Source organism: Myodes glareolus, chromosome 14, assembly GCF_982192425.1.
Source record: "Myodes glareolus chromosome 14, mMyoGla1.1, whole genome shotgun sequence".
Taxonomy (NCBI): domain Eukaryota; kingdom Metazoa; phylum Chordata; class Mammalia; order Rodentia; family Cricetidae; genus Myodes; species Myodes glareolus.
In genome coordinates this window covers 78,133,789-78,161,129 of record NC_142039.1, presented here as the reverse complement: position 1 = coordinate 78,161,129, position 27,341 = coordinate 78,133,789, and the positions used below count along the sequence as shown (strand labels likewise).

The 27,341-nt window shown below is 41.7% G+C and overlaps 1 protein-coding gene across 4 annotated transcripts in view; it reads left to right on the top strand.

The window, feature by feature from the left end:
- Slc35d2 (solute carrier family 35 member D2) overlaps positions 1 to 27,341 on the top strand; it is a 35,349-nt gene that overhangs the window by 3,015 nt on the left and 4,993 nt on the right. Inside the window, exons 2-10 of one of the 4 annotated variants that reach the window (XR_015734918.1) lie at positions 5,335 to 5,368; positions 7,435 to 7,521; positions 9,787 to 9,854; positions 14,772 to 14,843; positions 16,228 to 16,296; positions 20,894 to 20,996; positions 22,379 to 22,471; positions 24,398 to 24,465; positions 26,881 to 27,017. Coding sequence is in view for 3 of the 4 variants with exons in the window: in XM_048447607.3 (XP_048303564.1) it covers positions 5,335 to 5,368; positions 7,435 to 7,521; positions 9,787 to 9,854; positions 14,772 to 14,843; positions 16,228 to 16,296; positions 20,894 to 20,996; positions 22,379 to 22,471; positions 24,398 to 24,465 (594 nt within the window). In the remaining variant the exon portion in view is untranslated. The remainder of the gene's footprint in view (positions 1 to 5,334; positions 5,369 to 7,434; positions 7,522 to 9,786; positions 9,855 to 14,771; positions 14,844 to 16,227; positions 16,297 to 20,893; positions 20,997 to 22,378; positions 22,472 to 24,397; positions 24,466 to 26,880; positions 27,018 to 27,341) is intronic. The other 3 variants (XM_048447607.3, XM_087896659.1, XM_085699652.2) reach the window with 3 other exon arrangements.

The following is a 27,341-nucleotide window of genomic DNA, read 5'->3' as shown; positions in this document are numbered from 1 at the left end:
AACAAATAAATAAAACATCAAAATCTACAGTTAAAAACATGAGGACGTCATGGGCATATTTAGGAGTAACATGGTTCTGTCAGCCAAAGGCTGAGGATAAATCTGTTTTGCGTTGGAGTTTTGTGGGCTTCTGACTGGCTGTGATATTAATGCCTCTAAGAAACACATTTTTCTTGTTTTCAGCAGGAGCCAATGAACACTGGCCACTGCTCTGAAGACAATGGCTGTCTAATCATTGAGAGATCTCAGACACTGGCCCTTTTGTTTTTAAAATTTTGAGTTCCAGACTAGGGGTGTGTGTGTAGCCTAAGTGATCGACTACCACTTAAGTCTGGAGTTTCATAAGTTTCATAAGTATGGCTGAGTGGTGGGTAAGATTTCTATGATCAAAGTTCTTACCTTGAGAAAGCTGAAGCACTAATACTCCTTCTGCATACGCCCCACCCCGTTTCTGTAGTGTGATATTATACATCCGGGCTCTGTTGAAATAACATCCATTCTCTCATTTCAAGATTCCTGAAGCACACATTGTTGAGAAGGGGATTGGGGTGATTTAGTTACAATGAACCATAGCAGCCTGATCCCAGCAATAGCTGTTTGAGCAGAGTATATTCTGGAGGCCAGAAGGAAGAGGTTTTTTTGTTTGTTTTGTTTTTTGACAGTTCTCTGACAAGTCTGTGGGTATGGAGGGAGCTCAGGGGACTTCTGTTTCATTTTGAACAAATTCTTTCTGGTTGGGGTACAACTTGTGTGTGGTCTTGGTTTCTTGTTTATTTAAGTTTATGTTTTTCCTGGCTAGTTTATTGACACGTTAGAAGTGCTATCATAAACCATAATTGAGAAAATGCCTCCATAAGATTGGCCTCTAAGGTATTGAGATACTGTTTTTAATATGAAAAACGCTGGCTCGGGGCTGGAGAGATGGCTCAGTGGTTAAGAGCATTGCCTGCTTTTCCAAAGGTCCTGAGTTCAATTTCCGGCAACCACATGGTGGTTCACAACCATCTGTAATGAGGTCTGGTACCCTCTTCTGGCTTGCAGGCATACATGCAGACAGAATATTGTATACATAATAAATAAATAAATAAATAAATAAACGCTGGCTCTAGGGATTAATATAGACATATTTTGCTAATTTTATGGTAATAGATTTTTAAAATTAAAATATAATATGGTTATTTTTAAACTGTTGAATTTGTGTTTATAACTAATGAGAAAATGACCAAGATAAGCAGACCCCAGCTGCTCTCATTAAGTGACCTTGTCAGGAGATTGTGGCATAAGATGATGAACTGTGTATCAGTGTCTTCCTCACATTTTTCTGATGAGAATACAAACTGGAAATAACATTCCTTAGTAAGCGATTAAATTTACAACCCCAGTCTAGGCCCACCCATTGTGGTGGTGCCTCTTCTGGGCAGGTGGTCCTGGGGTGTGTAAGAAACTAGGCTGAGCAAGCCATGGGAGCAAGTCACTAAGCAGTGTCCTTCCGTGGCTTCTGCTTTACTTCTTGCCCTGACTTCAGTGTAAGAGGAAATAAACCCTTCCCTCCCCCTTCCCCAAGCTGCTTTTGCTCATGGTGGTTTGTTTTGTTGTTATTTTTGTTTTTTTTTTTCAAGACAGGGTTTTTCTGTAGCTTTGGAGCCTGTCCTGGAACTAGCTCTTGTAGACCAGGCTGGTCTCGAACTCACAGAGATCCGCCTGCCTCTGCCTCCCGAATATTGGGATTAAAGGCTTGCGCCACCACCGCCCGACTCGCTCACACGGCCATAGAAACCTTGACTAAGACAGAAATTTGTATCAGGTCATAGGGTATTGCTGTGACAGACCTGACTGTGTTTTGAAGAGGGTTGTGGTGGTATTTGAACTTTGTGCTGGAAATTTGTTTGAGTGCTCAGAGCTCAGTAGGCTGTTCTGTGGAAGCTTGGAGGATAAGATGTTGGGAACAATGCAGGCCATGGGTGTCTAGCTTGTGAAGTTTCAGAGAGAAGCAAAGACTCTGTCAGGGCCATTTATGTGATATTTTTAGTTAAGAATCTGTGTTTTTCTGGTCAGCTCTAGCTGACCAGAGAATCAGCTGTGGTTAACAACAGACCACAACCGCTAGCTTGAAACCCTTGCTCTGCTGGGACAGTTAATACTGGCCATCTGGGGCTGAAGAATCAGCTATGATTAAGAAGAGACCAGCATCACTGAAGAAAAATCTGGGAAGTATTTCCTTAAGGCCAGCACACAGAAGCTGTGGTCCAGAGGGGCCCAAGATTGTACCTTGTGTTAGCTGATGAACTTTGCAATGTGTGAGAGTTTCGCAGGTGGTAGACAAGAAGAGTTTATGGTGAGCAACTGTCGCTTGGCACCTAGAGAAGCCAGGACAATTCTAATGCTAGATTTACTTGGCATTAAAGGGATTCTGTGAGCATGTGAACTCAGTGGCTTTCAAGTGCTAGAACAAAAGGAGGCCCATCTAGGAGTTTGTGTTTTAATAGTTTTTGGTCAACTGGCCACAGTTGTGATCGTAAGGGTTGTACAAGCAAACTGCTTTTGTGTTTCCCATGAATACTCTTCTCTGTGACATGAACATTTACTAATGACAGCTTATTAAAACATATGATTCACTAAAGCTGGGCACATCTGTGATATCAGTACTCAGGAGGTGAGACAGAAAAGTCACTAAGTTTGAGGACCATCTGAACTATATAGGGTGACCTTGTCTTAAAAAAAAAATCAAATTTGTTTTACCAGTTCAACAAATATTTGTTCAGAACTTGCTGTGTGTATTTGCTTTATGATTCACCAGAGAGTATCTTCAATCAATCTCCACCTTCTCAGACAGAATCTCATTGGAGCTGGCTGATTGGCTATTGTTGCTGACCAACAAGCTTCAGGGATCCTGTCTCTGCCTCAGTGCTGAGATTGCAGGCATGGGTGCAGTCCCTGACTTCTTACATGGATGCTGGCAGTCCAGACTCAGATCTTCATGTTTGCCCAGTAGGAGCCTAATCTGTTGAGTCATCTCACCAGCTCAGTCAGACTCTTGGGTTCTTGCACATCCTTACCTTTGACCTCACAGAATTCAAATTGATAAACTGCATCTGGTGGTTCCTATCTTTCTCAAGTCTGAGAATTCAAGGGTAGCCTGGAGAACACAGAGAAGCTGTTTGAACAGCAAACAAGCACTCCCCTGAAACAGAAACCTTCAGAAATGAACAAAGAATGACCCATAGACTGGAACTGGGAGCATTGTTCTTTTTGTTTGTTTTTTGGTTTTTCGGATTTCTCTGTAGCTTTGGGGCTTATCTTGGCACTAGCTCTTGTAGACCAGGCTGGCCCCAAACTCACAAAGATCCACCGGCCTCTGCCTCCCAAGCGCTGAGATTTAAGGCGTGAGCCACCAAAGTCCGGCATGGGAACGTTGTTCTTAAATGTTTATTTTGTCAGTTTGACTTTTTAGAAAGGCATTCTGTTGTGATCATTTAAAAGGATTCAAACGAAAGAAAACGATTAGACTGAAACCACTTTAAAAATTACCATAATTATCAGAATACTTTCAGATTTGAATGGATGGATGAATAAACAGACATGAATATATAGATGGAGACTTAGATATATGTTAAATTATAGTTTGCAAAAATGTATCTTATTAGCACTACTACTTTGCTTTTTAATTTCTAAGTGGTCTTTAATGGAGAAAGAAATGGGGCATCTTATTTAACTTTCTGAGGGTTACCTGTTTATCTGCCTGCCTACTTTGTCTAAAGGTTTTTTTTTTGAGGGGTGTCTGGTTCTAAGTATGTGTCTTTGTATGTGTCTGTGTACATGTGCTGTGGCTCTGGAAATGGAGTCATAGGAGCCTGTGAGCTGCCCACATGGGTGCTGGGTCCCTGAGAAGGGCAGAAAGGGCTTTTAACCACTCAGCCATGTCTTTAGTTCCTTGTTTTTCTTTCTTCAGAGAAGGGCCTCACTTATTTGTTCAGGCTGGCCTTGAACTTGAGATACTTCTACCTAACCTTACAGTTAGCCAGGTTAACAGACCTGCCTGCATCAACAGACTTGATTCTTCTTTGACTTTTAACTTTGATTTAGTTTTCTATGTAGAGGTGTCTTGGTCAGTGTTCCATTCCTGTAAAATGGCAACTCTTATAAAGGAAAGAATTTAATTGGAGCTTGCTTACAGTTTCAGAAGTTTAGTCCATTGTCATCATGGTGGGGAACATGGCAGCACACAGGTAAACATGGTGCTGGAGAAGTAACTGAGAGTTTTACATCCTTAACCATAAGCAGACAGAGACAGAGTCTGGGCCTGGCATGGGCTTTTGAAACTTCAAAGCCCACCCTGTGACACACTTCCTCCAACAAGGCCACACTTCCTAATCCTTCTAATTCTTTCAAATAGTGCCACTCCTTGGTGACCAAGCATTCAAATATATGAGCCTGTGGGGGCCATTCTCATTCAAACTACCACAAGAGGTCTTCTTGTATATGACATTTTAAATTTTATTTTATTAATTTTATTTATTGTGTTACTCTACTTTTTCCCAGTATATACAATAATGGCTAGTTTTACCTTCACAGAACAAAGGAAAGCTGGCAAGTTTAGCAACCATCATTTTTTTGTTGTTTCTGTTTTTTGAGACAGGGTTTCTCTGTGTAGTCTTGGAACTTGCTCTGTAGCCCAGGCTAGCCGTGAACACACAGAGATCTACCTGCTTCTGCCTCCTGAGTGCTGGTATTAAAGGTGTGCACCACCACCATGCAGTAGCAACCATCAGGTTTTTTTTTTTTTAAAAAAATGAAAAAGAAATGGACACAATTTTTTGAAGTTTCCATCATCTAATGCCTGTAATGCGGGAGAATTATCTGTATTCTGTCAATCATATTTTAATAAAATGCTGATTGGCCAGGCAGGCAGATTAGGCGGGAAAGCCAGACAGGAAGTAGAGGTGGAGCAAAGAGACTGGGAGTATTCTGGGAAGCAGGAAGCTTCCTCGGCAGTTCTGCCCAGACCACTGGAGAGGAAAGATATAAGCTGCCCAGCTGAGAAAGGTACTGAGCCGTGTGGCTAACGTATATAAGGATAATGGGGTAACATAAGTCATAAGAACTAATAAGTAGCCTGACCTAATGGGCCAATCAGCTTTATAACTTATAGAGATCGCTGTGTGATTGATTTTCCTTGGGAGTTGCCGGTTGTGGGGTACCAGGCGGGACAGAAACCCCAACAAGCTGGCCCTCATGCTACACTGTAACAGCTCTTTATGCCATTATGGTCAACATATTCTCTTCAACCTTTTTTTTATGTTGCTAAATTGATTTGTTGTTCTATATTTATTGCAGTTTTCCCTCACCAATTGTTCTTGGAATTGGGCAGGTAAGTCGAAAAAAAATCAAAGTCTTAGCTTGCCATCTGTATTCAGGTTATTTTAAGTGCTTTTGTTTAAGACTATGGTTAGCACAAGTTGTCTTTTATGTACACATGCGGTGGCACCCAGTACCCCTCCACAAATAAATAAAAGTCAAGGTTTATGAAAACTATGTTGAAGTGGTTCTTAAACTTTTGTGTTTTCATTTGAAGAAAACTGAATAAGTTCTACTGTTTGCACAGGAAGTGAAGATTTTATTTCTAAAACAACATGATGAACTATTTCTAATATACCTATTGTTCTAAATTTATAAGATTGTAAAGGCTTATTTTTACTATTTTTGAAGTGTGTGTGTGTGTGTTTGTGTGTGGGTGTGTGTGTGTGTCTGTGTGTATATATCTCTGTGAGTATGTTCACATGAGTGCAGTTGCCCATGGAGTCCAGAAGAGGGCATTGGATTTCTTACAACTGGCTAGTGTTGTTAGCCACAAGACATGAGTGATGGGAACCAAATTTAGGTTCTCTGCATGAGCAGTAAGTGCTCTTAACTGTTAAGCCAGCTCTCAGGCTCTCACAGCGTTTAAATGAGACAATTTAGTTGTGCTGTCTAAACTGAAAAAAAATCTTTTAAAGATTTAATTTTTATTTATTTATTTACTTACTTACTTTTCTTTCTTCGAGACAGGGTTTCTCTGTTGCTTTGGAGCATGTCCTGGAACTTGCTCTGTAGACCAGACTAGCCTTGAACTCACAGAGATCCACCTGCCTCTGCCTCTCAACTGCTGTGTGCCACACCCGCAAAGCTATTTACTTATTTTTGTGACAAGATCTTGCAGTGTATCCGTAGCTGGTCTTGAACTCTCAGTATCAGCCTGCCTGTGACTCCAGGGTGCTGGGATTAAGTCTCTGCTGGGCTGAGATTTATTTTAACTATGTATGTTTGTGTGTGTCCATGTGTGGGTATATAAGTGTGAACATAAGAACCCAAAGGCCAGACGTCATAGCATCAGCTAGAGTTAGGATTCCAGGAAGTTTTGAGCTGCCTGAAGTGGGGATGTGGGTGCTGAGCACAGGTCCTCCAGAGCAGCAGGTGCTGAACCATCTTTCCAGGCCCTGAGAAGAAAAATCTTAATGCGGGACTTCTAAAAAAAAAAAAACACTTTGATTTTTCTTAGGACATTTTTATTAACTTGTATTTATTGTACAGAATAATGAGTCTCATGATATTTTCAGTGTGTATGATGCCTTTTAATCTTTTTTTTTAAAGATTTATTTATTTCTTTATTATGTATACAACATTCTGCCTCCATGTATGGCCGCACGCCAGAAGAGGGCACCAGATCTCATTATAGATGGTTGTGAGCCACCATGTGGTTGCTGGGAATTGAACTCAGGACCTCTGGAAGAGCAGCCAGTGCTCTTAACCACTGAGCCATCTCTCCAGCCCCGATGCCTTTTAATCTTATTCACCTCCAATACACCCTCTCTCAACTTCTTTCAAAAAGTTCCGGTCTATTTTCATATCTTTCAATGGGTGCAAGGAGTCGGTACCTTCTCACACTCTTTTGAAACAGGGTCTCTCTATGTAGCCGTTGTTGTCCTGGACTTCCAGTCTAGCCTCAAATGCATAGAAATCTGCCTGTCTCTCCTTGGATGAAGTGTGAGTGTCACCATGCCTGCTTAGGAGCTTTTCCTTTTAAAAAATTGTTTCCTCTTGCTGGCCTTTAAGGAAAGTTAACAGACCATACACTCTGTTTGTGGAAGTGTGGTCCAGGGTCATCTAGTCAGTCTGTTTACTTTCAGAGGCATTCTTTGTTTACTCCATGGCCGTTTCTAGAGCCCCTGAGACAATGTATTCAGGTGAGTCCACTCGATGATACATTTTACCAGTTCTGATTTGAACAACATCTCACCCATGGGTGAGAATCTTAGCTTCCACGAGATCCCTCCCTTCAGCCTGAAAAGTAAATCTTTGGGTTTTGTTTCCGATAAATATGCTCTGATTATACCATTGCATCAGTATACCTCGCACTGTCTTTCCAGATGATATTTTGCTGTTTCTTTCTCGTTCTAGATGGCCACCACCATAATGATACTGTATGTGTCCAAGCTAAAAAAAATAATCCACTTCCCTGATTTTGACAAGAAAATTCCTGGAAAGGTATGTTTGAAAGATAAAAAACAAACGAACTAAAAAAATGAAAAGCAAGCAAGCAAACACACAAAAAATCCAAGTGGATTAAAGTAGCAATCCATTTCATACACTGTGGATCTTCCTCCCGCTTACACTCAGTAGAAAGTTGGTTTTCTTTACTTTTTTTTAAATATCTGTTTATTTATTTATTATGTATACAATATTCTATCTACATGTATGTCTGCAGGCCAGAAGAGGGCACCAGACCTCATTACAGATGGTTGTGAGCCTCCATGTGGTTGCCGGGAATTGAACTCAGGACCTTTGGAAGAGCAGGCAATGCTCTTAACCACTGAGCCATCTCTCCAGCCCCGGTTTTCTTTACTTTTCTTCTTTGAGATTGGCTCTTATGTATCATCCCAGGTCAGGTTTGAACTCGAAATCCTCTTCTTCAGCCTCCTCAGTGCTGGAAGAAAAATTTGTTATTTTTTGTTTTTTGGTTTTTGAGCCTGGTTTCTCTGTGTAGCCCTGCTGTCCTGGAACTTGCTCTGTAGACCAGGCTGGCCTTGAACTCACAGATCTGTCTGTCTCTGCCTCCCGAGTGCTGGATTAAATGTGTGTTCCACTACCATCTGGATGAGAAAGTTCTTAATAAATATTCTATACATAAATATCTATTTGTGTAACACAATGAAGATACAGATATGGCTGAGCTGGGCTTGTGAGATCTATAAATGTGTAAAGTGCTTGCTGAGGAAGTGTGAGCCCTGAGCTTGGATCCCTTGCATCTGTGTGAAGCCTTACCTCAGCACGGCAGCATCGAGGTAGGAGGCAGAGAAAAATGTGAACGCAGGTATTTAACAACAGAGATACTCTTAGTTTTTACAGACGGTGTTTTGCGAACTCTCTGGCTAAGGGCTGGGCTCACTCTTTATTGTACCATGAAAGAAGCCCTGTGTGATGCATAAATGAGTCAGTGCAGTTATGTTATGATAAAGCTTATATAAATAAGCATGGGCCAGATTTGCCCTGGGTCCTAGCTTACTGACTTATATTTTCAGATTTCATTTTTAGTTTTTTTGTTTTGTTTTGGTTTTTTTGACACAGTTTACTGTGTAACAGAGCTCTGGCTTGATTTGTAGACTGGCCTTGAACTCACAGAGATCCACCTGTCTCTGCCACCCAAGTGTTGGGACTAACGGTATTTGACAACACTCCCAGCTTTCATTTTCACTTTAATCTAATATAAGCTATGAGTTAAGAATACAATTTGATACAGTGAATAAATGTAGAAGTACATATGGAAGCCGCATTGAAAGATTTGTCTTCCTACTGGGAATATGGAGTGGAAGTAATTTTTAACAGCTGGCTGCAGGGGGCCAGGTTTGAGACAGACATTAAATTCTTAGAGTAACCCTTTGATGGATGATATGAAGTAGCTAGCGGTAGTGTTTGGATTAAGAGGTTTAACTGGTGTTTCTTAAGGGTGAGGCCCTTGAATAGCTTCTTCATATATATTTACTATTGATAATGATAGGATATTAGGTCAGATACAGGGCTGGGAGGTAGATGACTTTCAAAGGGACTAAATATAGCCCAAGATAATTTGTCTCTTGCATTTTAATTCTCCATAATTTTGAAGTTTCTCTATTTGTCCTTCTAGAATCTTCCACACAAGTGAAGCTTCATCTGTCTTCCTCTCCCTTCTCCCTCCATCTCCATCTTCCTACCTTCCCCAACCCTTTTGGAAACTTCAGTTCACAGTGTGTACAATAAGGGGCATTAATGATGCTTTATTAGCCATTTTTTGTATGTAGGTTCAAGTTATACAATCAAAATTACTCCCCGAGAAGCTAATTTTCATGTCTTTTACCTTCTTTGCTGTGTAGCTCATGTTGATAGAAATGGCGTCTTTGGTCTCAAAGTAAGGGCTTAAGTATTTTGTCATGAAGCAGGGTTCTTTGGTCTTTTGGGGGAGTGCCATTTACTCTTTGCTGTATAATGTAATGGTTCAAAACAGTAATCTTTTTATTGTCTCTCATACTGATTGAGGAGTCTTCGCAAGGCTTGGCCAAGCAATTTTGACTGAAGGCCCTCCTTTCCTTGTGGACACAAGGAGAACTGTGTTAGTTATGAGGGTGGTCAGTGCAGGCAGAAGATGGCCACCCATCAGTCTTTTGCTGTCTAAGAACTCTCACACACCTAACATACATACATACGTAATACATACATACATACATACAGAAAGCATGCAAACGAAGTTCTAACTGCATCTTTTTCCTTTTATTGAAGCTCTTTCCTCTGCCTCTTCTCTACGTTGGAAACCATATAAGTGGCTTGTCAAGCACCAGTAAATTAAGGTACAGTTCAAGATGACAGTGGGGCGGGGTATCCATCACCTCTAGTGGTGCAAACTCTGAGTTTGGTTTTCTAGATTTTGCTTGGGTGATGTCCTAGTCTTCTCTCTGTTTCTGTGATAAACAATGTGACCCAAACCAGAGTGGGTGGGCAGGAAAGGGTTTATTTTAGCTTCCAGGTTACCTTCTATTGAGGGAAGGCAATGCAGGAACTGGAGCGGAGACCACAGGGTAATGCTGCTTATTCGCACGCTTTCCCGCTTCCTCCAGCTTGCTTTTTTCCTGGGCATAGCACTGTCCAGGCTGGACTGGGTCCTACATCAATTAACAATCACAAAAATGCCACACGGCCGTCCCCACAAGGCCATTCTGATGGAGACAGTTCCTCACTCAGAGTCCCTCTTCCCAGGTAGGTCGGTTTGAATTGCAGGTATCACATGGGATACATTAGTATTTAACAATTTGAGAAAGTATAGCTTTGAGTTTAATTTGAAACATCTTTAGGAAAGTTTAAAAAGCTTATGCTTTTTTTGATGGTCATGTCTCAACATAAATATGAGGCTTGTGTTTGTCAGGTAGAGAAAATGTGATTGTCTGGGGTGGGTTTTTTTATATGCATGTGACCATGGTAACTTTTCATTGTAGTTGTATAGAAACAGGAATATCCTGTCAGACTTGGCACAGATCACGTTTGGGGTAAGGAAAAAAATGAATGACAGACAATAGGTTTAGGTATGGACTGTACTCGACAAGTTTGCATCTGTGTTTATTTTACCATGCTTTGATTAATCTTATTAAAAGCTACTGTGGAAAATGAACATCATTTATAGAAAGGTCACACTATCAAACTACTAACCAGAAACTGTGATCTGAAATCTAAAGAAACAAGACTCGTGTGCAAGCTGATCAATGGTGTGTGTGCACATGTGTGCAGGGGTGGATGGGAGTTGTGAGGAGTGTTGATCGTCAACCTGACTAATGCGAGCTACAAGCCTGGGGTGCTGTCTAGGTTAAGACAGTCTGAGAGTGGCTGGGGAATAGTGTTGGTTAGGTTGCCCTTTCTTGGCCTGGGGTCCTAGCTGCTGTGCCCGGGGAAGCCGAGGTGAGTCCCAGCGTTCCTTGTTCTGCTGCCTGATTATCATGCGGTCTGCCACTTCTTCCCACCTTGATGGACTGTGCTCTTGAACTGTGAGCCAGAAGCAACCCCTCCTTCCTTAAGTTGCTTTTGTAAAGGTCTTTTCCACAGCAGCAGGGAAAGAACTCTACACGGGAGAGATGTGTTTTCCTCTATCACTCTTTGTTTTATTTTTGGAGATAGGGTCTTTTCCTGAGTCTAGAGGTCACTGATTGGCCAGACCAGCTGGCAAGCAAGTCCCAGGGATCCTCCTGTCCCTATCCCTAGTGCTGTGTTTATAGATGCCCATACCTGGGCATGCTAGAGAACCAGATGGGGGACCTCATGTTTTATGGCAGACACTCTAACTACTGAACCATCTTCTTGTTTCAGGGAGGGGGCCGCTTGTTCGTCCCAGTCACCCAGAACTGAAATAACCACACAGAAACTGTATTAATTAAAACACTGCTTGACCCATTAGCTCTAGCTTCTTATTAGCTCTTATATTAATTTAACCCGTTTCTATTAATCTGTATATCACCACATGGCAGTGGCCTATGAGCAAAGATTTGGCATGTCTGACTCTGGTGGCAGCTCCATAGAGTCAGTCTCTCTCTCTCTCTCTCTCCCTCTCTCTCTCTGCCTTCCTTCTCCCAGCATTCCGTTTAGTTTTCCCCGCCTAGCTCTGTTCCCCTACAGCTCTGCTATAGGCCCAAAGCAGTTCCTTTTTTAACCAATGAAAGCAACACATAGACAGAGGACCTCCATCTTCTAGCTCCTCCTTTTTATTTTCTAAACAATGTACTTTGAAATGTACTTTGTACTTTTGAAACAAAATTTTAAAGTCTTTCTAATTTAAATAAAGTATATATAAAATACAAAGTTTATCGCTGTATCTGTTTTAAGTGTGCAATTAAAGTGCATTAATTATATTTACATGCGTGTGTAATCCCAGCATTTGGGAGGCTGAAGCACGATTGCTGAGCCTTCAAGGCCAGACTTGCTACATAATGAGTTTGAGGCTAGACTCTATCTCTAAAAAAGTATATGCACAGTGTAGCCATCACCATTATTTATTTCAGAATCTTTTTCATCATCCCAAACAAAAACTCTGAATCCACTAAACAATAATCCTCTTAGCCTTTAGTTATTGCTAGTCTCAATTTCTTAGTCTCTTGATGTGGGATTCCCCTCTGTATGCTGTGAATATGTTTTACTACCATTGATTAATATAAGAAGCTACTTTGGCCTATAGCAAGGCAGAATATAGCCAGGCTGGAAGAATATATATATATATTAGGTGGAGTTAGAGAGATGCCATGTAGCTGCCAGAGGAGAACCTTACTGGTAAACCACGAGCCTTATGGTAAAATACAAAACAATAGAAATGGGTTAATTTAAGATGTAAGAGCTAGCTAGAAATACACTTAAGCTATTGGCCAAATAGTGCTCTAATTAATACAGTTTCTGTGCGATTATTTTGGGTCTGGGAAGCTGGGAACGAACAAGCAGCCTCTGTGCACAGTCTCTCAATCTCTCCCTTTCTCTTTCCCTCTCCGTTCCTCCTCCCCTCCCTCTCCCTCTCTTATATGTTGCATGCATGTGAGTTTGCATGTGATATGTGTGCCCACAAGAAGGCCAGAGGGGGATGTAGGGTTTCCTCTGTTACCCTCCATCTTATTCCCTGGAGACAGGGTCTCTCACTGAATTGGAAGCTCACCTTATTGGTAGTTGACTAGCAAACTTCTGGCATCTACTGGTCTCTCCCTCCCAATGCTGAGGTTACAGGCACATACGAACATGCTTAACTTCATATGTAGATGCCGGGGATTTGAACTCAGGTCCTCATGATAGTGCAGCAAGGGCTCTCTTGCTCACTGAGCAATCAATCTCCTTAGCCCCCAGCTACTGGTAATCTCTGATTTATGTTCTGCACCTGTAGCTTTGACTTCTCTAGGTAGATACAAACAATTGTCCATTTTTTGGGGGCTGAGGATATGAATTATTTACATAGCAAGGTGTTTTCAGAGTTCATTGTAGAGTGCATCTGACTTCCATTTCTTTTAAAAGTTGAATTATGGTCCATTTGTATGTGCATCCTGCTGATAAACATAAAACATCAAAGTTTTAAATTTTAATTATTTCTATTTTAGATATTGTTTTTATATTGTTTTTATTTTTGTAGTTCTGGGGATTGAACTCCTGGCCTTGTATATGCTACAGAGGTGTTCTACCACTGAGCTACATTCCTAGTGCATCTTTTCTTTTGCTGACTATGTTGTTAGTATTGTATCTGAGAAGTCTTGCTTGATCCAGGATCATGAGCATTCTTTCTTATACAGCTTTAGTGCCTACACTTAAGTCCTTATTATATTTTATGTCAGATAATAAATATATAAGGTTGTCCTGTGGTGTGTGTGTGTGTGTGTGTGTGTGTGTGTGTGTGTGTAGGAATTCAGTTTCATTCTGTTCATGGGAGTTATAGATGTCCTAGCACCATTCTTTGGAAAGGTATTTCTTTCTTCCATTGTGTTATCTTACAACCCTTGGTAAAATCAATCTATTGACCTGGGAGAGGTGTTGCATGCCTATCATTGTACTATTTAGGAGGCAGAGGCAGGAGACCACAAGTCCTATGCCAGCCTGGACTGCATTTGTCTGCTTCACATGCCTCGAGTAGGCAAGTTTACAAAGGTGGAGCACAGGATAGATAACCAGTAGCTTGGAGCTAAGGGATAAGGAATTACTGTTGAACAGGTTCTAAGTTCCTGCTTGGGGGAATGGAGCTTCTGAAATCAATTATAGGGATGAGTATGCACTGAAGACAATAAAAAGAAACAAGATAAAAGATAAGCAATTGACCATAATTGCAAGTCTTTATTTTCTGCCCTTCAATGCTATTCCATTAATTACATATATATTATTAAATCAGTAATAGGTAGTCTTGGTTTCTGTAGCTTTGTAGTAAATCTTGAAGATGGGAAATGTGAGTGCACCTACTTTGCTAATTTTATTTTTAAAATATTCAAAAAATCCTCTCTCTCTCTCTCTCTCTCTCTGCACATGGAGGTCAGAAGACAACTTTTAGGAACTGGTCCTCCTCTTTGGCTAATTTGTGTCATGAGATTAAAGTCAGGTTATTAGGCTTAGCAGAGGGTGTCTTTACCAGCCAAGCTGTCTCACCAGCCCCCAACTTGGTTATCTTTTAAAATATATATTTTTAAATAATTGATTTTATTTTTAATTATGTGTACATGTGTGTGTGTGTGTGTGTGTGTGTGTGTGTGTGTGTGTGCGTGTGTGTGAGTTTGTGCGTGTGAGTGCAGGTGCCCATGAAGAACAAGAGAGTGTCAGATCCCCAGGAACTGGAGTTACAGATGGTTGTGAGCCTCCGTGTGGGTGGTGGGAACTGAAATTGTGTCCTCTGCAAGAGCAGCAAGTGCTCTTAACCACTGAGCCATCTCTCTAGACCCTTGACTTTGTTATCCTTCAACATGGTTTGGCTCTCTGGGGCCCTTGAATTTCTATGTTTATTTTGGAATTAAGTTGCCAGTTTCTGCAGGAAAAAGAAAGCCAGATAAGATTTGACAGATTTTGTGTTGAATCAATTTGCTAAAGTGGCAGGAAATTATTCAATCCCTGTTTTATGACTTAATATGATTTGTTAATGGTAAATATTACAATGAATGTTAACTCATTATATTTAATTTGGAAAATGACCTTAATTAAAAACGTTTACCCTGTTTAAAACAAAAACAGCAGCTGACACTATGTGCCTGACGTTAAGGTTGGATCTTTTCTGACAGCTTGCCAATGTTCACTGTGCTCAGGAAATTCACAATTCCACTGACTTTACTGCTGGAAGCTGTCATTCTCGGGTGAGTCTGCTTTTCCTTCATTATATTTCCGACATACTGTGTTTATTTGTGTGAGTGGGTAGTATATTCACATATATGTCGTGTGGGTGTGCGAGGCTATGTGTGTGCATGTGGAAGACATGGGTTGATATCCTGTATTTTTCTTTTTCTTTTTAAAGATTTATTTATTTACTGTGTATACAGTATTGTGTCCTTCTGCAGGCCAGAAGAAGGCACCAGATCTCATTACCGATGGTTGTGAGCCACCATGGGGTTGCTGGGAACTGAACTCAGGACCTTTGGAAGAGCAGTCAGTGCTCTTAACCACTGAGCCATCTCTCCAACCCCGACCTGTATTTTTCTCTATTGCTCTCTGCTCTTGTTTGAGACAGGGTCTCTGATTGGCCCTGGAGTTCACCTACTGACTAGCTCCTGGATCTGCCTGTCTCTGCCACTTAGGCTTGTGCTATTCTGCCTAGATTTTCACGAGTCCCAGACTTTTGAACTCAGATCATCAGGCTTGATGTTTGCTTGACAAGACTTTACCCACTGAGCCGTCTCCCCAGTCCCTCTGTGTTATTTTTACCCAACAGATTTTCACCTTGAGGTCTTCTTTCTGAGTAACTGATTAGAATCACTGCTTGCAGCAGCTTAAGGAACTGTTATTTGTTCATTTAAAAGGAGTCAACTGTTTCCACAATTCCCTAAAATATTAATGAGGGCTTTTTAAATGTTTATTTTTGCAGCAGACTAATAGCATGCTTGTAGTAGAAAATTATAACAGAATTAGCAACCACGCTTAAACAGATATGAAGCTGTGTGCTGAACTGGAAGGGGCGAATGGTGACAAAGACACAGACAGGGAAGACAGGCAGGGGAAGAAGAGGACAGGGTTCTGATGCTCCATGACATGAGGTCAGAATAAATTAAACTTCACAAATGTTGATTTAGATCTTTCTCATGAGGCTACCCAGGCTGACCCGTGAAAACACAAACTTTGATTTTGCAGTAAAGATTGTATGGCAGTGAAATTTAGTTTAAGTTGCAATGTTGTGAGCCTTGCTGTGGACTTAATCTTTGAATGTGCCGTAGATGCTCCTGCAAACTAGATGCACAGCAGCCCCTCTTCTTTGTTTCACCCCAGCATCCTCCAGGGAGAATAGAAAAACCGCTGCATGGTTAGGTTAAGGGAACAGCTTAAGAAATAAGTAAATCTGACCTGACTTACACTTCCAGCAGCTTCTCTGTATGAAGATTTAGAAGTTAGGTTTTAGTCATGAAGTTACTAAGTTTGTTTTCAGGTTGGTTTTTGTTCGTTTGTTTGTTTTCAGTTTTTTTTTTTTAAAGATAAAATCCGTATTTTAACTTTTTTCTCCCCACCCCCTTTCTTCTTTCTTGACCACAGGAAACAGTATTCCTTGAACATCGTCCTCAGCGTTTTGGCTATTGTGCTTGGGGCTTTCATAGCAGCTGGGTGAGACTTGGCATTCCCTGCCACTCAGTGGTTTCTCTGTGTCTTTGACCATAGGCAGCCCTGTCCGAGAGAATTTCCTTTTCCATCTGACTGCAGCTGGTTGGGCAGCTAAGAGACAAATCTGTTGAGTTAGTGGCATCCCCATGTGTCCCTGTGAGCATCAGAAAGTGGGTCCCACATTGTCTGGAAATGCTTCTGAGAACACGTGCAGGCATGTCTGACTGTGGGTATGGCCCAGTACAGCTTAAACTATTATGAGACTTTTTTGGTGACTTTTTTCCTTTGTAACTCATTTGTGTGGGTCTTGAGTGTAAATTCTATCAATGACAATGTCCTGTTATAATTAAGTATCGCTGGGTATTAACACAGCTACACTTGACAAAGGGTAACTTACTTCTGTCATTGAATGCCCTTGAAAGTTTTATTTGAAGTGTTCTTAAACATTTGGTTTAAAATAATAGATTTGGGCTTGAGGTGTAACTCAGTGGTAGAATGTGTACTTAGTGTGCACTAGGGCCCATGTTCATTCCACAGTGCCCAACACACACACACACACACACACACACACACACACACACACCTCAAACAAGCCAACAGGTTTATAAACACAGTTATTGATTTTTTTATTGTTCTATGATGACTGATAGACTGTGGTCATTACGTGCTGATATGTTCCAGAACAGATCAATGCTAACTAGTTCAGATTTTCTACCTGACCTAATTCATCATTTGTCATTAATATGTAGAGACAGAGCAGGAGGAGGAAAGGGCTCTGTTTGTCCTTCTAGGTGTGTAATCCCACACCATGTTAAAAAAAAAAAGAAGAAGAAGAATCCAGGAGTGGTAGCACACGCCTGTATCCCAGTACTGACCTGTACAGTCAGGCAGTCTCTGAGACTCACTTGGCCAGCTAGTGTATCCAAAATGGCGAGTATAAGGTTCAATGAAGGGACCCTGTTTCAAAAACTGAGTTGGAAAGTGACCAAGGAAGACACGTGAGGGACATCAGTCTCTGGCCTCCACACATACCAGTGTTCATACGTGCATGTATGCCAGCACACACTTGTGTGCACATGCATTGCTAAGTCTTCGGTGAGGAGTGACCAGTGTAGAACCTGAATGAGTCCAGCTTATTTTGAACACATTGATAATTGTTTCTAAAATCATCTTACTTTTACCCAAGAACCAGCTTGGAGTAACAATCCTGACTTTCCTTCCTCAAGCACTCACCAGATAGATGCCTTCCTGAGGAGTGACATTCAGGGCGCTGAGCCTCAGGACACCTGCGACACCAACTTCTACCCTCCTAGTGAAGTTTCCTCTGCCCCCCACACCAGCTTTGCCTGTTTTTGTGCTCCAGAAAGAGAATTACATAGGATGCAGTGGCAGATCAAGTACTTAACAGTTCAATTAGAGCAAATGAGAAGTCAGGCTATACTCCTCCTAGCAGACCGATGGCTTCTCCCTGTACTTCCCTTGTGTCTACCCCAGGGTGAGCCATTCCAAGAAGGGGCATGCTTTTCTCAGAAGCCCAATTTATCCGGAATTCAGTCTGTTACAAGTAGATGTATAAGATGCAAAAGTAGAGAAAGAGCCCTGTGGCCAAGCAGATCCAGGTTCAGTTCCCAGCACCTACATGGTGGCGCACAACTATCCATAACTCCAGTTCCAGGGAATCCGATGCCCTCACTTCTTTGGGTACCAGCTATACACATGGTACACATACATACATGCAAGCAAAATACTCATATAAAAATTTTAGTACAGAAAGTTGCAAGAGTATGCGTGGAGTTTTTCACCCTCAAAGGTGAAAATTTACTGGGGGAGAGGGTACCAGCACTCTGCATGCTTCTTGGTGAGGAAGTTCCTGAAATAGCTTCTACTTGACCAAGCCAGCTTGCCTGCTATCACCCGTTGTCATTATATCCTGCTTGGGGGACCGTAGCTGTCCTGTCTGGGGTTGACCATTACCAGGATCGTCATGTCGTAACCATCAGCCAACCACCACAACTATCTTACATCCTGTTTCAGGTCACCGAGCCGACCCAACTATTGTTCCATGTGTTCTGTTTTTGGTGCCTGTTGGTCAATCCTTTCCAGACACAACTTCCTGTCTACTGAAGTTAGTCAACCCCTGTGCCAATAGTCCCTCAGATGTAGTTGGGATAAGCTAGGTTCACCTGCTGTAATAAGCAGGCCCAACAGTTCACTGTTCCTAAACTCTACACTTCCTTGACAGAAAGCCCACAGCAGTCAGTGCTTATGAGTGGGTTCTGTTTACCGAACCCAGGGACCCAGCCATGAGGTCCCTACCTCAGGCTTCCTCGGTGATCTAGGAAGGAAAGGGGGTTATGGGGATTTCTGCAATGGCTCATAAAACTTTTGCCAAAAAGTGACGTCTATTCCCTTTCTTGTATCTCATTCACCCAGGGAAGCCACATGGCTGGAAATGTTGAAAAACAATATCTAGAAATGGACCAAATGACAGCCGCACGGGCTGACCCTGAATATGCTTTATTTTGTAGACGTTTGCATTCCTCATACACTTTGTTCTCATTACTGGTTCAGTAAGGATGGGTAAGAGTGGGGCAGGCTATGCTTCAGGGAGTACACATGCCACTACTGGGCATTCTTGGCCTCTAGAGGAGACAGGACTCTGCAATTCAAAGCTCTCCCAGCAAGTGCCTTTTCCTCATACCTCTAGAAGCCTGGCTTTTCTTGTTCATTCAAAATTAGAATTTAGTTGTTTCATTAAAGTTTTTTATATGTCTGTGATGTATTCACATGTATATAGGTGTGTGTATGTTCACTTGTGTGTGTGTGCAGCCCAGAGGTCAACATTGTTTCTCAGGAGTTGTCCATTTCATTTCTTGAGACAGATTTCCTCACTGACTTGGAATTTGCTGATTCATTTAGTTTGGCTGGCCGGCAAGTCCTAGGGATCCACTTGTCTCCCCTTCTCAGCAATAAGAGTACAATCAACAGGGTTTTTAATGTGGATTCTGAGGTTGAATTAGGGTCTTTGTGTTTGTTTGACAGATGCTTTGCCAATAGAACTACTTGTCCAACCCCCAAAGAAAAGCCTATAGACAAGATGGATTTAATAGTTCTGTTGCTCAAAGGAATCTTTTGCGAATTTAGCCCACAGAACCAGCATAGACTCAGCTCCCTCCAGCAATTCCTACAGGAAGCATTTATGAACAGGAAGCTGCCAAAGTGACATAGATTGATTTGCCAAAACATGCTGCTTTAGCATCAGGGTTGTTCTGAAGTTAGAGGTAATTGAGAACCAAGAGATGCAAGGAGGTTTTGCTGTCCTTTGTCCCTGACAGCTGGGTAGAGCCTCTCTCTGTGGAAATGACCAGCAAGAGCAGCCACTTCTACTGATGGACACAGACAGTTGACACTGAGATTAAGTCTGCACAATTCAACTCTAAAATAACCTCTCCCTGCCTCTGCTTCCTTGTGTGTTTCCTGCTAAATCACAGTTTGGCTCTGGACATTGAAACCCTTTTGTCCTTTGTTAAAATGTTACATAAATCTCAGTATCCAACTGCTTTGAGTTTCATTTTTTCTGTGAATTCCTGTGCATGAAAAATAGTAACACGATTTGTGTTCTTTTTTTACTTGTCCATTCAATTAGCAGTTCACAACCATGAGAAGCAATGTTACTTGCCTGTGGTATTATCTACCACAAAGGGGTATTGTCTGAGATGCAGACCCTCCTGGGCAAATGTAGTGAAATCTTGTTAACCAGCAAGCGAGTTAACTAAATTCATAAGCTCCAAGTACTCATCCTAAGAGGGTATGTGAAAGGCTTGACTTCTGAAAGTTTAGAGCATGAATTATGACCTGGGTCTGGGGCAGGAAGGAAGTGCAGGTGGGTGAATCACATCACACACACACACACACACACACACACACACACACACATACACACACACCACACACACCACACACACACACACGTTATAGTTATAGTTATAGTTGTCTGCCTCATCCGTAGGTCATATCCCCTCATGTTTTTATGTTGATGCTATTTATTTAGGTGGGAATTGCTGAGGTGCTTCAAAGCCCTGGAAGAAAGGAGCCTTGGAAGGCTTGTGCAGTCACATAGGCCCTTGCGTCACCTTTTGACAGACAAGGCACTGTCTGGGCTCCAGATGGAGGTGTCATTCCCCAGCTGTCTGACATGGGCTGTATCCTGGGGATGGCCATGCTTATAATAAGCAGGGATACTGGTGGGTGGGCAGAGCGTGCCCTCAGGACAGTCACGGCTCACTAGTTATTGTACCAACCTGTCAGTTAGCAAATAAAGGATTTTGCAGTTAAGACAGTTCAGGTCCCTGATCCTGAGCGAAGTGTAATTACATGGAGGTCACCTGATGAGTTGTCTCATTCTTTCTCACCTGGGAGGAGTCAGAGGCATTAATAATGCACTAATAGTGTGCGTATGTGTGTGGGGGTGGTAGTTTCCCCAGAAAAGATGGTACCAGCCCCGCACACAGATCTATCCAGACAAAGGGCAAGCAGGCAGGCTCTGAGGCCATGGTGAGAGTGTCTTATAACGGCCTCCCCTTCCTGTTCTCCCTGCCAGCTCTGATCTTGCATTCAACTTGGAAGGCTACATTTTTGTGTTCTTGAATGATATCTTCACAGCAGCAAATGGAGTTTATACCAAACAGAAAATGGACCCGAAGGTACCAGACTTCCCTCCTGCAGCTTTTTGCCTGTGCCATCTGGCTCCTGAAATGACATGAAAAATGAAAATGAACATGTTCAGTTGGCATGCAACTTGATGCACACCCTGTGATCTAGAAACTACTAATTTCTCCTTATTTATCTTGTGTGTTATTATTAACCTCGTTAGTCTTGGTACTGTAAAAGTTTGGCTGAAAATTAAATAAGGAGAAAAAGATGTTACTAGTTTACATATACAACCAGAATATATACACACATACATACATGTAAATATGCACATACACGCGTACACAATACACACATGCATGCACATACGTGTTCACGCACAATCATACACGTACACACATACACACATGTACACACATGTTAACATGCACACACAATACACACATATACATGCACACATATGTACATGCATATTTACAGACACACACGTACGTACACATATACATACATACATATACATACACACACACACACACACACACACACACACACACACACACATATATATATATTTGGAAAATAAAATTCATTTTTTAAAACAGCATCACTAATGACCATGACAAATTCAGAAGAGGGGTCTGGTGCCATGATATCAGGCCATTCCACTTTTAAACCTTCATTTCTCCAAACCTGTTTCCTCATCAAGAAGTGAGATGGCTGGATGGTCATTTGTCATGTCCTCCAATGTCAGTCACCTCTTCTGATTGCAAGCTGTAGGGGCTGCCTGTTGTGCCGCCCCCAGCTCTCACCAAGCCCCAGCTGTGACCGGAAGCGGTCTGGGGTGGGTCGGGCATATGGGTCTTTGTTCTGAGCTCTTTGTGCTTTGTGAGGGAGTTCTCTCTGACTGATGGGTGCTTTTCTCTGAGCTATTTTTAAAATCTGTATGCCCATTTGTTCCCTTGAATGGTGACAGTTTTACAACGATGGGTTCTTTGCCTTCCTGAAAATGCAATATGTCACTCTGTTTTTGGCAGAGAAGTGGGTGGCCACTTTAGTGGAAGCAAACACGGAAGACTGCCATTCTTTAATGGATGGAGCAGATGTTGGAAAGGAGTTGGTTAGCATTTTAAATTTCCATTATCTCATTTCAGATTTCCTATTTTGAATAACGGACTTAAGAGCGGAGTGTTAGAGATGAGTAGAACATCAGAGGCGTTCTGTTTCCACCCGTTACATATGTAGTTGGTGTGGAAAGAATGTTTATTCTGAAGTTACAACACAGTAAAATGTTACATTTTACAAGACATTGGCCAAACGTCTCACAGCACAGAGCCAGTCCAATACACATTCTAACTGTGCATAAATAGACAAATTGGCCCCGGGGATATGATACTTTGTATCCCTAAAGTTGAATGCAGTTTTCTTATCCTTATAGGAGCTGGGTAAATACGGAGTGCTTTTCTACAATGCCTGTTTCATGATCATCCCGACCGTCATTATTAGCGTCTCTACTGGAGACTTTCAGCAGGTGAGTATGTATGGCCCATGTGAAGAACATGGTTAAGGTAGGCAAGGCTGGGCTATGACGTCTGCTAGGGTGAGTGTACTCAAGGCATCTTTGACGTTATTGTGTTTTCACTCTATCTGTAGTTTATTAAGTCTTTATAGTCTAGGAGACGATCGTCTGCTGGTGTGGTGCTAGAATACCCATTTTTTTTCCCCCATCTGGCCTCTTCCATTTCAGATTCTGGAGACTTAGACAGAACTCTTTGAACTGAGCAATTGCCAGACATTGAAATTGCAGGTGTACCAAAGAACTTTGTAGAATTCTTATTAAGATGAAAATCATAATCAGAAAATATATTTAAAGTCATAAGAACAATATCTAGAGCTGGAGATACAACTCAATGGTAGTCACTGGCTAGCATGCACAAGGCTGTGGGTTTGTTCTTCAGTGCTACAGAGGGAAGGGGGAATTGAGAGATTCTCTCTAAAATGGTAAAATGCTAAAGCCATAATGTCTAAAACACAACTCTTTTGGGTTGGTGAGATAGCTTAGCAGGTGACGGCAGTTGTTGCCAAGCCTGATGCCCTGAGTCATCCCAGGACCCACATTATCAACAGAGAGAGCTGACCCTGGTAAATTATCCTCTGTCTGCCACCCATGTGCTGTGTGTCTGCCCTACACCCATAGCACACACACAAACACATGTAATAGGAGTCTTAAAATTAAATATGAGTACACCTTAAGTATTGTATGACAAGAGGTGATCAGAGATGCAGGATATATACTGTAATTAGTAACGAACATCTAAAAGACGAGATGACCTGTTTTTACTCCGTAACGGTTGTAATGTTCACTGCACTGTACTAAGATTGTTCAGCCGGTCGCTTGGGGCCATGGATGAATCAGTTTTAGAATTTGAACCAAATATGATAAAGAGGGAATTCATGCACATCGGTCTAAAGTTTGAGTTAAATGCATGGAAAGCTGATGGACAGTGTGGAGTGAAGTCTTTAGTCCCCTTTATTGGAGGGAGAAGGAGAGGGAGGACTGTGAGAGACGGAAAGGCCAAAGTTTTTGGTGACTCACTGTTCTGGGAAGTGAGTCCTGGACTTTGGACTTATATAGTTAGTAGATTATTAACTGTGCTTTGATTCTGCTTCTGGGAAATAAAGTCAGAGACAAAAGCCCTTGTGTTAATAAACCAGGTCCTTGGAAGAGACTCCTTTGGCCTTCTGTACAGTAGGGCCAAAATACACATAATGTGTTGTAACTGATGGAGAGGGATTTAAAAATGGACTTTCTTCTGGTTAAAAACCCCAAAAAGTGCAAAACGAAAAAGATTTCATAATCTAGAGTGCTTTGTAAGTGCTGTTTCTTTAAATGCCACCAGTATAGATTCAGTCTTAAAGAAATAATATAAAACTAACATATATTAAAGTGTAGGTTGGTAGAGAATCTATATATTATGGAATATTACTAAATAACCGCCCCTGGGTTTGTGATGTCAGGAGTAAATAATTTTTATTTATTTACTTTAAATGCTTTAAAAAAGCATTTACACATAAATGCTTCTAGATCCTAGTTTTTAATTTGTTACATTTATTATTATTATTATTATTATTATTATTTGTGTGTGTGTGTGTGTGTGTGTGTGTGAGAGAGAGAGAGAGAGAGAGAGAGAGAGAGAGAGAGCACTCGTGCCTGGTACATATAGGAAATCAGAGAACCACTTTGTAAATAAAAATAAAATCTTTTTATAATGGAAACTTCCAACATATACAAAAATTTGGAAAGTAGTATAATAAACCCTTGTTTAAATGGTTATCAGCATTTACTGCATGCCTCTTTCCTAAGAGAAGTGTGACATCAACTGCATCGGTGGTAAAACTGTGCCAGCTGGGTTTGAGCCGAGCTGTCGCTGATCTCACCATGGATCTTTCATTCCAGGCTACTGAATTCAGCCACTGGAAGAACGTCTTATTTATCATTCAGTTTCTTCTTTCCTGTCTTTTGGGGTAAGAATCTGTACATGAGCAGAAGAGTTGGTTAATAGTATCTCTTGACAAGCCAGATCTAAATATGTCCCCTGTCTGTCTGATGGCTCTGCCAGAATCCTGTTTCTTGTGTTTCTCTTGACTTTCTCTGGACAGTGCACCCAACCTCACTGCACACACATGGGTAGAAGATGTTTTTAAAAAATGTGTCTGGGCTGGAAGTACAGACTTTATATTCTTGTTGGTCCAAATATTTCAATGTCACAGCTATCAATGGAGGTCGGACAGAGTGCTAGGTACCCTGGGACTGGAGTTACAGGTGTTGTGAGTCCCCACATGGGTAGTAAGACCTGAACCCAGGTCCTCTACAAGAGCAGCCAGTGCTCTTAACCAGTGAGCCATCTCTCCAGCTTCCGTTAACTCTTTCTTTAACTTTATTTGATTTAGTAGTTATCCTGTTGGAGTTCTTTTTTTTTTTTAAAGGAAGAATAGTTTATTTTTATTTATTTATTTATTATGTATACAATATTCTGTCTGTGTGTATGTCTGCAGGCCAGAAGAGGGCACCAGATCTCATTACAGATGGTTGTGAGCCACCATGTGGTTGCTGGGAATTGAACTCAGTACCTTTGGAAGAGCAGGCAATTTTCTTAACCACTGAGCCATCTCTCCAGCCCCCTGTTGGAGTTCTTAATTTATCATTATTATTACTGTGTGTGTGTGTGTGTGGGTGTGTGTGTGTGTGTGTGTCCATATACCCACTATGGAGGTTCAGTTCTGGATTTGTCATTTACTAGCTCTGGATAAGCTGCTTAACCTTGTCTTTTCATGAGGCTAGGGTATGCATACTGAAAGATTTAATTATGAAGCAGACTTGGGACTTACTAAACACACAGAAAGGACTCAGTATGAAATGCTAAGCTGTGCCCTGTGGGTGTGCCTATAGTGCCATCACCTGAGAGGCGGAGGCCGGAGATTCTCAGAGTTTATGGCCAGACTGACCTAGAAGGAGGGAGAAGAAAACAAAAAAGAAAAGAAACATTCTCGTGGTTGCTAATATCCCTTTCTTGGTTTTGTTTTGGCCTTTTTTTGGGAGAGGGTCTCATGTTATCCCAGGCTTGTGTTCTGACTCTTCTGACTCTGCCTCCTGAGTCTGGGATCACAGGATCACACCACCATGCCCAGCTAGCATTAGCTCTCCTGTTGAAATCGCTGAGTTTGGCTGTCTGCTTTCCCCCCAGATTGTCATGGTTTTTCTATTCTTTCATGTACTTTGCCCTCTTTTGAAGTTTTAATTCCAAAACTGTGCTAGAAGAAAGCTCCAGCTTTGGCATATTAGATTTTTGAATTTCTGCTTCCTTGAGGATGCTTAGTTAAAAGTTGTCACGATCAGCTGTTTTGCTTCTCCAGAACCTCAAAAGTCACTGTTCAGGACCACTGGCCACTGGGCTGTCCACTCAGTAGGCACCTCAGGTTTAGTGTCAGGTGCATCCCAGGGCAGCACCCAGAGAGCCAGCTCCAGCGTCTTGGTTAATTTCACCACTTTCAAGTCTGTATTCCAAACTTCCTTTTCTCAACCACCAGACCTTTATTGAACTTATAATTAAAAAATATTACATTAAAATTTTACTTTACAATTTAGCATTTATTTGTTCAGTGTGTGTGTGTGTGTGTGCGCGCGCATACCCACATGCTGCCATAGTGTGAACGTGGAGTTCATTCTCTTCTTTCAACATATCCATCCCATGGATTGAACATAGGTTGTCAGGCTTGGAGGCAAGGGCCTTTACCTGCTGATCTGTCTCACTGGACTTTACGACATTTTGAATAAGCGTGTTACAAAGCCAATAGAATGTTGAAAAGGTAGGTGTTTAATTTCCCTTTGAGTTATGGTGAGGTTGCACTAATCCTCTGGAAACTTCAGTGTGTGTTAAGGGTTTTCTCATAGGCTGTGGAGTGCTTCAAGAAGGTGAGATGGACTATGGGAGCTCAAATAATCAGTGCATGCAAGGCGAAATGCAGGCTGAGCCACAGGCTGGCAGCCTCAACCTGAAAAAGGCCACTCTGCCAAGAGATTACAGGTTCCAGTTCATTCCTTTAGCGGCTGGTACCGGTTTCCTGTTGTTCAAATGGATTATCCTAATCTATTTCTAAACTGTCGCAGGACCTTTGATCTCCCCGAGGAAGCAATATGCTCTATGATAGAAAGACAAAGGAATCAGACTTCCCTACTCAGAGTGCCCAGAGTTGTTTTGGCTCCCCTGCCCCCTCCCCTCACATATACTTCTGTTTTTTGAATTTTCAACCTGTACTTCTAAAGAGGCAGCTCAGAAGGGTGGGTTCTGAGGATAGCTTTCACACAGGATGCAAGTATCTGCATGGTCTCTTGATAAGGCAGTTTATTTTCTTTTCTTTTGATTTTGTTTTTCGAGACAGAGTTTCTCTGTGTAAACCTGGCTGTCCTGGAACTCGCTCTGTAGATCAGGCTGGCCTCAAACTCACAGAGACCCACCTACCTCTGCTTACTGAGTGCTGGGATTAAAGGCATGAGGCACCACCACGTGGCTGATGAGGTAGATCTTTTTTTATTCATCTATTCATCTATCTATCTATCTATCATCTATTTATCTATCTATCTATCTATCTATCTATCTATCTATCTATCTATCATCTGTCTGTCTGTCTCTCTGTCTATCTACTATTGTTTCTATTGAGCTACACATTTTTTCTCCGCTCCTCTCCTTCCCTCCCCTCTTCCCTCCTACCTCTCCCGTGACCCGATGTGGCAGACTTTAACAGAACATCAAATCTTCAGAAAGATCCACTGTGATCAGCCTGTGTCCGTGTGCATCTTTAGCACATTTTAGGGTCTTCCCAGAGCAGGAGGAGCCGGGATT